At 42.6% G+C, this 13733-nt stretch overlaps 1 protein-coding gene across 6 annotated transcripts in view; it reads left to right on the top strand.

Annotated features, from left to right (window-relative positions):
• Nucleotides 1-13733, top strand: part of GRIK1 (glutamate ionotropic receptor kainate type subunit 1) — a 170680-nt gene that overhangs the window by 138972 nt on the left and 17975 nt on the right. For 3 of the 6 annotated variants that reach the window (XM_054806112.1, XM_054806129.1, XM_054806121.1), the window contains exons 11-13: nucleotides 34-257; nucleotides 5511-5629; nucleotides 9787-10004. In XM_054806112.1, the coding sequence (XP_054662087.1) occupies nucleotides 34-257; nucleotides 5511-5629; nucleotides 9787-10004 (561 nt within the window). Of the gene's footprint in view, nucleotides 1-33; nucleotides 258-5510; nucleotides 5630-6168; nucleotides 6514-9786; nucleotides 10005-13733 lie in introns of those variants that run through there. The other 3 variants (XM_054806136.1, XR_008574344.1, XM_054806151.1) reach the window with 3 other exon arrangements.

Here is a 13733-nt window from a genome sequence, read left to right as displayed (position 1 = left end):
AAAGAACGAGCATTTTCCCCTTTGTGTTTTCAGAAAGCTGATCTGGCAGTTGCTCCTCTCACTATTACCTATGTAAGAGAGAAAGTAATTGATTTTTCTAAGCCCTTCATGACGCTGGGAATCAGTATTTTGTACCGGAAGCCCAATGGGACAAACCCTGGTGTATTCTCCTTTCTAAACCCTCTTTCTCCTGATATTTGGATGTATGTTCTCCTAGCCTGCCTTGGAGTCAGTTGCGTCCTCTTTGTCATTGCAAGGTAAGTCGAAGACGTAATTTTAGATACATCCATATTAATTACCTCTCCTCCCATAGGTGTTGCATGAGCTCTGCAAAGTAGATATAGTATAATACTATCCTGAGGGGTTTATCCAGTCCTAAAACATAACGCCCTAGAAGGTCTCTCGGTATTTTCACATCAACACTGCTATCACTTTTATATATTGCAATGTGATGAGATTTTCCTTTCCTTAAGGGCTGAATGGAGAGAAACACCCGATGAAATGTCAGCCCTTCTTTGTTAGTACACAACACCTCAGCAGATTACATGTTGAAAAGCAGTTTGTATTACTTGCATGTAAGCACTTCTCTGTTCCACTAACAGTGCATACAGTTAAAAGGTAAGAAAGAGGAAGTGAACATATTTTTGCTGAAGGATGTTAATTAGCTCAGCTCATTTGCCTTTGAAAATACAAGATGATGTGCCCAGGAAGCTGAAAGGACAATTTGCAAGGTGATGTGTACCCAAGGCTCTCTCCCAACGCTGTCCTGAGGTGCACCCTGCCTGCCAGTGGCAGGCTCCCGGTGAAGTCCCTATTCAAAACCAGCAGGAGATAAGCACATACACACCACTTTTCCAAATGAGGCCAAAGCTCATAATGTTCTCAAAGGCAGGTGCGTCACTCACAAAGTTTCCAGACCAGTGGGCCACATTCACATCTCCAGAGGGCCAGCAGAGCGCTCTATAACCCTTATCATTGGACTTTACCTTAAAAACCCTAGACAGCTGAAATGGTTTCACAAACTGGATACAAGGGACTTATTGTGGCCCCAGAGATGAGGGACCACGGTCTGGGAGTCACTTGCTCTAGGGCTTTGAACAAGAGCAAACCAAGCGTGAAAGAAAATGAACTTAGGAACTTGTCAGAGGAAACTGGTCATTTGAGGCATATTTTTTTCTATACTCCTGAATAAACCTGGACTCCAAACTAGTATGGTTACTGTCCTTTTCTCCAGATAGCGGCCTTGGAATTTCATTTCCAACTCTGTTTATCTGATCTCATCCTATCCTTCATTTTTTCCTTTTTATAATTAAAACATAAATATTTTTATTAGTGCTTCACAGCGATTCATGTTTTGGCTCTTTTTACTGAGGATCCCTAATTAAGCCTTTCCCCGCTTCTGTTATGTATAGTTTTGCATATACAACAATATATTCCACATTAATAAAATATATGGAAAATAGCCTGAGAAAACATTTATACTACGAAATGTAAGAATTGAAGTGATGTATTATTGGAATTCCACACATTCGCATCACAGCAAAAGTGACAGAAATGCTGCAGGTTTTATTGCAAATGATGGCATTCAACTTTAAGAAGTCAGCTATATTGTACATAGTCCAATGTATATATTCCTCATTCAAAGGTCACAAAATAATTGTAAACTGAATCATTAATTCTGCTAATATAGAACATTGTGCCTGACTTCCACTTCTGTGTGAGCCAGGTCAAATTAAGCTCTTGCTGCTTTTCTTCCAATTCACTGTTTTCTTTTAATCAAAAGACACAGCCCTGCAAAACCTTTATTGACACGAGCAGTTCTGCGTAGAGTAACTGGCCTCAGACATACATTTCTCTGTGGCCCTCTGGACAACACTTGTTCCAGGTGGACAACTTCTGTGAATAATTTGCTTGTTTGCCTGTTTCTATACAGGTACCAAAGTACAGAAATTTGTGGGATTTGCCTTTTTCATTAAATTGCGGAGAATGTGAAGAAGGAGGAGGCAATTAGAGGAGGAGAGGTCATGGGTTAACTTATTAGCGTTGGCCCTAGGTAAAAGAAAGAGTTCATCCATCCCTGGCAGCTCTGGAACTGTATACAGTTAGTCATGACTCCCCACAAGCTCTTGCAGTGGCTCACTGTACCATAAATAATAACTCTTACTGTACGCACTTCATGATCTCATTCATGACTAATATTAAATCTGCTTGACTGTGACAGATTGACTTTTCTGCAGCTGTGTGCCACGACTAAAAACATCCCCCAGTCCTCTCCACCTCAGAACAGGCTGAAGGGAAAACAAAGCCCAAATTATCCTCGGCGCTTCTATTTAAAATAACAGCATCGAGTTTGCAAGAATAAATAAGCATCGGGGTCCTCTGTCTGCTCACAGAGCTGCCTACACGCAGATGCTCGGCCAGGAGCAAACCAAAGGGAAATGCTCAGTGCTCACAAATCATCAGCTGTGAAACCTGTTTGCTTTACTCTCCTGGCTGTTAAATATTGCTCCAAATCACAGTGTAGTCTTTGGGTAAATCCATAGGTTTGCCCTGTGTAACTGTGTTATGTTTTCTTTCTGAAATCTTTCTAAAAAGCAGTAGTTCCAGGAGCAGCATAACTAATGAAGCCTGATTTCCCTCCAGATTTGTGTCTCATGGTGGATTGTGATCGCCAATTGAAGTTTGTTTGCCTGTGTGTTTGCTTTCCCTGCAGCTGAAGGATTTATAGGCGATCTTTCCCATGCAGATTAACCGATACATAGCGAGTTGTGAGCTCATCCTGCAGCTTCTCTCCTAGTGGAGCTACTACCTCAATGTTTCACAACACGTGCAGGAGCATAATAACCTCTTAGGCCTCTACCCATTTGTCAAATGTGGCTAAAATTATCTAAAAGGTTACATGTCACTGGAAGTATAGACCCACACACGTTCATAATACACAGCACAAAACCCGACTTCTAACAACTTAAGTATATCACGTTTACATACCATTCACATAACCCACCTGTTTTAGGAAAAGAGGAAAAGAACGTACTAGTTCAGCAAAACAGTTAACATATAATTTTCTGAATGTTTAAATTTTTTCTGGCACAAATCCTTTTTTTGAACTGATGCCTAAAAACAGTGCCTAATTAGATCACAACTATATAGGCTGAAGAAGTACACCAAATTGTGTTTACATGTCATATTAATTTACTTTAGAATTTATAAATTTTAATTTACTCCAAGAAGCTAAGCCATTCTTACAGTCCACATCTAAACCTGTTCATGTCTGCAAATACATCAAAATTTCCATAAGATTTGTGAAGTGTTTCAGCAAATATTGGTTAGATTGGGTGTAAGAACCTCAGGAAGCATCCACTTCTTATCACTGCCATAGTAAATTAAACATCAGTTCATGGAAGACAAATACTTGGGAATAATTTTCACAGACTGGGATAATCTTCCTCTTATTTCTTCAGACTTTTCAGCAGCTGAATAATTTCTCATTTGTCTTCGAACCTTATGTAGCACTGTCATTGTTATATTAATTTTTAAACTCAAACACTGAAGATTTTGTCACCGCGAAGGGTTACAGACCGACAAAGCTCTTTTCCTAAGTATGCTGGCAGTGAATGAACAAGGCGTTTTCTGCCAAATTTTCCCTTTACTGCTGATGCCATATCAGCTGTGGTGTTGATGTCAGTGATAGAGATAGGTAACTGAGGTAACCACCAGTGGTGAATAAAGTCAGAGAGAGCCTGTATAAAAAGGTGCTTATGAGACCTTGAGCATCTCATCTTTATCAGAAACCTCAGCATAGATACTGCAGAAGGTCCAAAGAGGGAGAAAACCAGGGGAAAATGGCCAGGAAACCAGAAGGCCTGAGCAGTGAAATAGAGCAGAATTGTAAGCCAGCCTCTTCTTAGAGCTCAGCACAGCAATAGAAACACAAGAAGAAAATAAGCTTTTGTTTCAAGGTGAAAAGAAATATATACCCTAGTACTACATTAAAATATATACCCAGCGCTATAAAAATCTTTCAAGTCCGGCAGAAAGAGTTTTGCGGCCAGTGGTTCATTGCCACTTTCTAGCAACTGCCTTTTCGCTCTTTCGGTGATGGAGACGTTTGCGTCCAACCTACTGAACGTGGTCGTTGTCTGAAATGATGCAAGATCCCAGCCTTGGGCTTCCCAGTCAGGTCAGGCAGAGTTATTTGTACATCTTCTTACTGTCCCACGTTAACACTCCCAGACCCCGTGAGCGAAGGCTCAGCATGGGACCGCTTCTCTTCTCTGGCGGTTGGCAGCTCAGGCCACCTACGGGTCACAATTCTGGGTCTCTCGTTAAGGATGTGTTTCCCCAGGCGTGCACGAACTGAGTTGGAAACAATTTTGTTACTACACAACAGTTGGTTCCATTATTCTAGCACAAATTTGAAACATACAACTTGGTGATTGCTTTTCCTTTAACTGGTGTATGCAGAACTGTTGTATTTTGAACCTGAAAACTGCGTCTTTTCTTAGGATTTTTAATACTATCGTGCTAGTAATGGTAATATTGTGGAGCTAACGGCATCCTAAGCTACTTACTGTTTCATTTAGTGGGTTCATTACTATCAGAGTTCATTACTTCAGCTAAGCAAGGCACTCTGCTTGCAACCATGCATAAATTCAATACTTAATTATATTGTTGAAACAGTAATTAAAATGTATTAGCATGACATTGTCAATTAAAGCTATATTCATAAACTTCATGAGAAAGTATGCAGCAAGCCACACAGCAGTGGGAAGCAACAGCAGGCGAGGTACCTTGGGGAGAAACGGTCCTTAATGTAACTCTGCCAAGCGTCGTGCAGAGCAGAAGGGGCACAGTTTGCTGTTGCAGGATGGTGCGCGGGGAACAGAGCAGCCGTCTTCCCTTAAAGGTGATCCTCTGCGTGACTCTCTCCCCTCAACGCCGACAGCGTGGCCTTATGGCTTGCAATTGCTCCCCAGTGCCTTCAGACCATCGGCAGCCTTTTTTTCTGCTGGCGCGGCAGCCTCACGCAGGGAGAGCACGGTCGGCATCCGGCACCTCAACTACAGACAGCTAACCACGGCTGCCTTTAGAGGGCTGCTACTCCTTCGTTATTTTCTAAACCCTTCACCAAGGAGCAGCTACGTGGCTTCCAGTTGTCCCCCCGCCCCTGCAAATGTCTGTGTGTCTGTCCGTCAGCGGTGTGGGCAGGGAAGCTGTGGGGCATTGCGGGGGCCTCAGCCTTGGCGGCTCTAACCCGGGAGCGGGAGGAGTGAGGGAGTAGCCCTGCGCTAGACCCAGGACTGCGAAAACAGCTCCTGGCGTTGCAGCGCTGCTCCACGGCTTGCACGAGGCAGCTGCGAGACGTCCCGCGGACAGCCTTTCAGCTGAGGTTTTCTTTTTCTTGTTTCCTTCGTTAACTTCCTCTCTTTGTGCGTTGTTCAGCAGGTTTGCTGCTGCTGCTGTGTGTGCTCTATTTGATGTTTACAGATTGTTTCTGTTAACTGCCACAGGTTTACACCATATGAATGGTATAACCCCCACCCGTGCAACCCAGACTCAGATGTGGTGGAAAACAATTTTACTTTACTAAATAGTTTCTGGTTTGGAGTTGGAGCTCTCATGCAGCAAGGTACACCGGTTACACTTCGTTATCGCACACGTCCCACAGTCTGCTCAAGGGCTTCTGTGCTGGTAAACTCCACCCTCTGTAAATACAGCGTATACTGTAAAACCTGATCTCAGAAACTAAGCAGTAGAAGAAAGGAAGAAAACGACGTGCCACTGCGACCGGGAGCAGGCAGAGGAGGAGAACCCGTGAAACCCAGAATAGGGCTGCAGCAGGAGGAAGGAGGGGAGGCATCCGAGAGGAAGGGAAGCAGACAGGGCCACACAGGAGCTTCTGGAGCTGAAGTGTAAAATAATCGCAAGAGGGATATAATGTACTTCATGCTGAAGTTGACTTTATTGGTATAAGAGGTTTGCCACCAGGAGAATGTTGGGCTCCATCCCAACGGAAACAGTAACAGCCTTAGCTACCCTAGAAAAACTGTTTTACCTGCCAAAGAAAAAAGATGCTCTTTCTTCAGAAGGGTTGTTAAGTTTGTTGGCACTTGTCAAACACTTTGTTTAAAACCAAAACCAAACCTTTTTTTTATGGCTTTTCTGCAGGTATGAGTCCCATCCTTCTGTAAATGCATCCAACCCTAGAAGCATTAACTTAACCCAGTCACAAGTCCCTGTTGCTGATGATTTTGGAAACAGCTGACATTTTACTCAGTTGACAAGGAAGGGCAGTGAAGCTTTCTCCATGTGGGAAGTCAAACAGATATGTGTACTAAACACATTTGTTTATGGCGTGTATATTCTAAGGTTTCCAATTAAATCACTATTCTCCAAAACTGGGGTTCACTGAAAAGAATGAAAATATTTTCTGACAAACATTTCAAGTTGAATCAAAGCTGAACAAAAAAACCCCACCCCACGACAACAACCAAAATGGCAATCCAGAGGAAAGCCCAGCAGTACCTTGGTAACAAATTCCTAAACATTTAAGTAAGGAATATAAAACCATCTCTGCATTCATCCAGGTACAGTTTATTCTTCCCTCTTTAACAGACATGAGTAGCAGTACAAAAAAACGTAGGGAAGATTTTTTTTCCCTAGATATGGTAGAGAATAAAGTTTGCGTTGTACCTAAGATGCACTTGCTTTTATTGGTGCACTAACGTATTGCCAGGATATAGGGCTTCCTCACAGAGATGACTTTGAAGGAGGTTGGATGAAGGAAGAGCCGTTCTGTTTTGCTTTTTTTTTTTGTTTGTTTGTTTTGTTTTGCTGTCCTTCCAATTTATCAGTAAAACACAGGCTGAGGTTTTACAGTATCAGGCAGGTGTGTGTATATAACTGTGATTGCCCTGTGTGTGAAAGTGCCCCAGGATTTTGTGTTTTGATGTACTGCCTTTTTCTGGAGTTTACCATCATCCACAGCAAACTGTGGGATGCAGTGTCTGCTCGTTACCACTACCTTGGGTACATGACAGTCAGCCCCAACCAGACTCTGCTTGTCTTTCAAGAAGATAAAAAACAAAATGAAAGAAACAAAGAAGGAAAGAAAAAACATTTGTAAGGCAACACAAATGTTTCCATGTACAACCTTGTGGTGCGTGTGATTGTAAGTGCATCATCATTAATGTGAAGAGTTTGAACATGACGTGAATGGTTGTGAAACTCCGCATCTAGCGTTACGCTCTTTCTTGTTGGCAGCAGCTGCTTGTTATGCTTGATTGGAAGCCACTTGTTATTAAATTTTAAAATGTGATGATCAGACTTTCTCTTTTCTACAGAGCGTGAGCAAAGTCTGGATCAGGATTGGCTGTCATGTCTGCCATAAAAAGGCACTAGAGAGACTTCAGCAAGTATTGTCTCTGACCCCGAGTCTTGCTAGCAATGTTTTTATTTAGACGTTACTTCCCCTGTTTTTCCCCTGAAAGTCTCAGATGTCTTACGCATACTCTGAAAGCATCCAAACGGGGCACATTCCATCCAATTCATTCAGAGAAACTATCACTTTCAGAAGGGAAAGCTATCTGTCAGAGCCCTAGTTCAGCCAGGCAATGGGTCAGACCAGGAGTATCTGGTTAAGGAGGGCGCGTGGGGCGAAGCCGGTGAGCACGGGGCATATATTAATCCTTTTTGCTGGAATCAAGGCCCTCAAAAAGGTGAACATTGAAATAATCATGGGAGTGATCAAAAGAGATGCTGGGCCCGCTTGGTTCAGCTGGGAGCAGAGTGTGCTCAGAACCTCACAAAAGCAAAACCGTAGCTCACTGCATAATTAATAGACTGTGGCGTCTTGAACTTAATTGAACTGAATGTATTCTGCTGCTTTTTCACAAACAACTTTTTGCTAGAGGAAATCACAGGAGGTTTGGCATCTCACCCCACAAATTCAGCACACAGGGCTTCTCCATCTACTCTCTTGTGCCGCCGTAAGGCTGCGTCGGCAGATTTCATGGTTGATTGTTAAGACATCTGCAAGGTAGCTGGCTATTATGCGTTACTGGGATGTAAATGTCAGAGTTAGGTATTGCATCAGGGTCCAAGTCTAGAAATTACATTTGTGTAGCTCTCTGAGCTTAAAAAAAATTAATACCTTCAGGATGACCTGAATCAGCACTCCTAGAAGGCAGCTTTTGCAGGTCAACCCCAGCTTAGAAATAAACACACACTTTTCCGGAGAGCAACAATACAAAAAAAGAAAAAGATTTCATTGTATTAAAAAAAGAAAAAAATCTAGTCAGAAAAGCAAGAAAGTACAACAGACCACAGGCATAAACCTAGATAGAGCTACAGCTCTTGAAACGGGTACATCTGGGCTTGAGAATTTCAAGTGAGAGTTTTTGCTTTTAGACTGCTGGCTTAATTTGAAATCCATGCAGCACCAGGGCTGCACAGGGCTGCGCAGGCACAGCATCTGCTCTTGCAGTTTGGCAATTCTGTCAGCCTACTCAAACCCTTGGGCTATGCTTAGCTTTGACCTTTAAGAGACATGTCTATATGTTTACAAAGCTAAGTTAAATCTGTTTGCTGGTTGTTTGGAAAGTTTTTACCCTTTTGGTCTTTGCCCCAAAAGTCACATTCTGAGTTTTTACAAAGTTCGAAAATATTCTCTGTAAGATGTATAAATTTCTTACAGAAATCATTAAATAGCTGGGGAGAGATAATATGCCAACACGTTTTTCCAGTAATAGAGCTATGTTTGTCACATCAAAACTTTATGTGCTGAGATCTCCATTCACAGGCACTTAAGTACTTTCTTAAGTCCATCATTCATCAACAAAATAATTATGCAAAGGTTTAACTTTGAAGTCAAAAGTATTCAAGTGGCTGTCTAAAAGTGCTTTGCTGAACCAGATCCTTGAATCCCACAAAATGAGCTACGTTCAGTGGGGACGCCTCTAGGAAAAAAAAAAAAACAAACCAGCATAAAACCTGCAATGAAATGCTTAGAAATACAAGTACCTGTGTTGCTTAAATTCAGTTTGTCTGAGCTGTTTAGAAGCCATTTCAGTGCACTTAACACCCACCCATGCCGTTCTGGGGGGGGTTTATGACAATGGCAGATCACTTCGCTATTTGTCAGTGTGACATGCAGGCAGATCTGCTAAAAACTTTTCAGCAATAACGAGTGTTAAATACACTGTCCAAAACTTTGCATTCCCCTGTAGATCCAAAGGATACGTCCATTCGCCCTCTGAATTTTCAAATGTAAATTATGTTTGTAATAAGACGTGTTCTGGGTTTTGAGCTCAGGTACACTGGAACCGTATTTCTACTTAGGTATGTGGATAGGAGGCACAGGGCAGGTTTTTCTTGTAGGGTGTTTCTGACAGGTAGCTTGTAAGCAGAAAAGCGTTCTGCTAAATATCTCTGTGTAAAAAATTGATTACTGTATACTGGCAAAAAGGGATTCAGGAAACAGATGAAAATACTAGTATAGCTTGCTGGGGATGTAAGAGGTTGACGTCACAATGAGCAGTAGCTCAGAGATGTAAATGGGGCTTAGACTCAAAGATAATTCCATTTGTCAGGTATCATGACATACATCCCCTTCACAGTGTGTTACCATTATAAATGTTAGCTGTGCATCTGTGAGATTATTGTTTAAATCATTTTATCATACTACAGCTCATAAAAGCATTCTGTGCCTAAAAACAGTCTGTGGTAATCAGGAAAGGCATCTTTCAGCATCATTTTAATATGATTGTTTTGATGATATTGTAACAGGATCAGAGCTGATGCCCAAAGCTCTTTCTACCAGAATAGTTGGAGGAATATGGTGGTTTTTCACCTTAATCATAATCTCATCCTATACTGCCAACCTGGCTGCCTTCCTGACCGTGGAGAGGATGGAATCCCCCATTGATTCAGCAGATGATTTGGCGAAGCAAACCAAGATAGAGTATGGGGCTGTTAGAGATGGATCCACAATGACCTTCTTCAAGGTAAGATGGCATCAGCCAGCTCTGTACGGTCGGACTGACTTGTGGCCCTCCAGCGATAAATGGTGAGGTGGAATAACAACACTTGAAAGGATTGGCGTAATAGGTAAACACGTCATTTGCCCAAACCCATAGAGGATCCTTCAGCAATATTAATATAAAAGATGGGAGATGTTCCCCCAAGACATATGGAGAAACAATCTCATGCTGTACTGCTGTGGGGGACAAACCCGTGCCTTTGATGGGAGGATCCGAAGGGAACCAGGGCGTGGACGTGAGGACATTCTCCTCCAGGCCATTTCTCAGGGTGGGATCTCTGCTTCTTACAGCTACTTGGCTAAGATCACTTCTGAAGGTCACATTTACACCAGAAAAATACTGCAGACAGTCAAATGCAAGGTTGTTTGTTTTTTAAAACAGTTCGTAGTCAACATCACACATTAACATATGGGCCACATACACACATGAACACATCTGGAAGTAAAAGATCATTTTCTGTGGCTAATTGCTTTGTAGATAACCGCTTTTTTCACTATTAGTATTAATTACTTACAAAATGGGTTAATTTCATAAGATGTCAGTGTAAAAGCCAACAAGCTATAAATATAGGATATATGCACAAAAATCCTGTGACGATTAGAATTAATTAGCAGCTTCATCGGTAGTCCCAGCAGGGAAGTTAAGCACTGAATGAACTTATATCATGCTTTTCACTGCAGCATCTAGGAATGGTGTTTACAGATAGTCACATATGCCTTTGAAGAGGATGAGGCACCATGGGGGAGCAGCACATAGGGCAAAATAACACTCGTGCCACACGTGTGTGCAGGTGTGAGCAGCTTCAGTCCCCGGTGCTGAGAGCCCAAGCTCCTGCTGCTCCAGCCCGAGCTTTAACCACAAACCCTTCTGCTTCCACGCGAGGCAAAGTGCTTTCTCTCTCTCTCTCTCTCTCTCTCACACACACGCAAAAAAAAAAAAAAAAAAAAAAGGGATCGTGACTAAAGTATTTGGGTCATCTCTTAAAAAGAGTAATGCTCATCAAGGATGTTTCAATCATGTAATAGACCTGAGGGCAGGCTACCCCTGATGGAGCTGTCAAGGGTGAACCGTCCTTGTAGTGGCTCTCCCGTGGCTGAATAGATATGTTTCCGTGCTGAAAGAAATGCACAAACTACAGCATTTTTTAAAGCCTCATTATAGTCAGTTCTTGAAATGATGAGCTGACATTTCCATTAAGATGTGCTGGGAAACCCATCTGGAGACGTTCCTGGAAACTGCGTAAGGCAAGTACGGGGCTCTCATTAGGACTGTGAGGCAGTAGGAAGCAGCCTGTGCTGCCTTCTGAAGGACTCTGGGAAACTCCCTTGGCCTAAGAGCTCTTCACTGCCCACTCACTGTCATTGCTATTCTGAAGTCATATTCAGTGCCAGAGAGAAATCTTCAAAACCTATTGCTTCCATGGTTTTTCAGAGGAGATAGCTTCTTAATTTCAGCATGAGACACTCAGAAAAAAATTCTAGAGCTCTTTCCAGCTTTACACTGATTTTTTTTTTTTTGCACTATTAATCCCTGAGGTAAAAATTTGTAGGCTTAAAAGAACGTAAGCCTTTAAAAAAAGTTTCAGACAAGGTGATTAAATATTTATATGCTGTGCATGCTAGCTTACCTGTGCCTGAAATACATGTGTACACAAACACAAGTGAAAGGACACTAGTTTTTGCATGGAATGGAGATGGATTCTCTGGCAGAGCAAAGGTGACATAGTGAAAGATGCATGAAAAATACAAGTTATCACACTTGTAAACCAGTGAGACACACACAGTGTTATATAAAAGGTGTTATTATTTTTATTACAGAAACCCTTCGAGATCCTCACAAGATTAGGATTTCTTTACACTGTCCAAATCTTAAAAAAAAAAAAAAATCACAGAGTAGGTCTCTGTACAATAAATACAATAGATACTTATGTATGCAGAAGGAAGACTGTGTGCTCTGTGAGGGCATGACTTTGCCTCCCTTGGAGCGTAAAATACTGCATTTACTTCTTGAGCTAAGTCAGCACACACACCCCCCCCCCCCAGTGAGAGGCATGGGAATTGGGAGAAGGCAGGAGTACGGGTTTCTGGGCAGCAGCTACCCCCGTTCCCGCGCTGCATGTGCATTCAGGTGTACTTTAAGAAAAAGCACCTTTGCCATAACGGTTCTAGAGGAGGCACCTGAAATAACTCTGACCCTTTTTGGGGTGCTGTGATGGACTCTGGGAGCACCCCACCGCCCAGGGGTACCCCTCGACAGCCATGCCCCTGCGATGCGAGGGCTGGAGGAGCTGAGCTGGGGTGAAAGGTGCAGCCCGTGCTGCAGAGACAGTCCAGCCGCCTGGGAACACTGATGTGGCGGGCACAGGGAAGGGGAAGGCAGGAATCAGCACGACCAGGTGCAACAGCCGTAAAAATGTCCTGCCGGAGCGTAGCGTGGGGCTGGGTTGCACTGAGGAAGGGCCATTATTTCAAGTACTTCCTGTGTTGCAAGATTTGATTTATCTAAGGGCTACGCCCAGTACTTAAACCAAGAAATGCCAAGAGAAACAGCAGGCTCTTTCAGAGCAACATTTTTTTAAAGCAAAACCATGACACTCTGGACGTTCCTCGCTATGGAGGAGAGAGGAAAAGAGAGTGCCTGTCACGTAGGACACAAGGTGCAAAGAGCAGCTGAGTCTGATTTTCAGGACTATAAGAGACACACACAGCAAAAAGATTTCTGAAGACATCATGTGCAGAAGATGATCCTGGCACAAAGCACACTCTGAAGAGCTTTGGTTTAGGACTTGGTGCTTGAAGTAGCAGCAGGAAGCCCATGAGAGATGATATTATACAATGTACTTACTGGATGGGATGCAGGTTGGGAACCATGTGAGAAAACAAGGTGCTTCCACTGTTTTTCTGAAAACTCTATTTGCATTTATTCAAGCTTACATCACTTTTTATTTAGTCTTGTTTATAATACACGTACTAACAGTTGTGGTTTTCCACTAATTTTGAATGTCTTACAATCCCTGTTGTAACAGTGTCCCTGGAAAAACTATTGCTAAGGAGGCAATATTTTCAAGAAAGTTTCTGCAGTGACTATGCCTTCTAGCCAGGTAGTTGTGGGAATGAAAACAAAAGCAATTTAAATTACTTGAGGGGAAGAATGGAGTCCTGACTTTGAAGGAACCTCAGAGTCAGCCTCCTCCCTGATTTCGCTGTACGAGATGAAAATACCCAGAAAACAGGGCCTGGACAGTTAAGGAGCGCTCCAGCGAGGAGATGGGGTTCTAGGCAGGTTACCCAACAGGATCTCAGGCAGCATTCACCATCTGCGTGCATGTCCAAATTTGGGAAAAATGTAACTGAAGGCAAGATGTTTTGCATCCACTAACTGTGACATATGCATATTAATCCAGACTGCCGTCCTGCTCTGTTTCCCCCACGTCTATAAATCTTCCATTGCTTTCTTGCCCCTTCTATGATAATAGATCTTAATCTCATGTTGCAACTCTTGCCAGCCTCTACCTTCTGATGTGCAGACATGTTTCTACTGAAAGCAATGAAAATTCAAAGCGCAGAATTTGGCGTATGATCTATCCTGAAAAAAGTGGGAACTGACAAGTTGAGAAACTGAGATCTTCCTTTCATACTCATCTGTGTAAAGAATACATGCTTCCAGTAAATTCAGTATCAGACTCAATCTACT

The sequence above is a fragment of the Grus americana genome, chromosome 1, assembly GCF_028858705.1.
Source record: "Grus americana isolate bGruAme1 chromosome 1, bGruAme1.mat, whole genome shotgun sequence".
Classification (NCBI taxonomy): domain Eukaryota; kingdom Metazoa; phylum Chordata; class Aves; order Gruiformes; family Gruidae; genus Grus; species Grus americana.
This window is presented reverse-complemented; position numbering and strand designations above follow the sequence as displayed.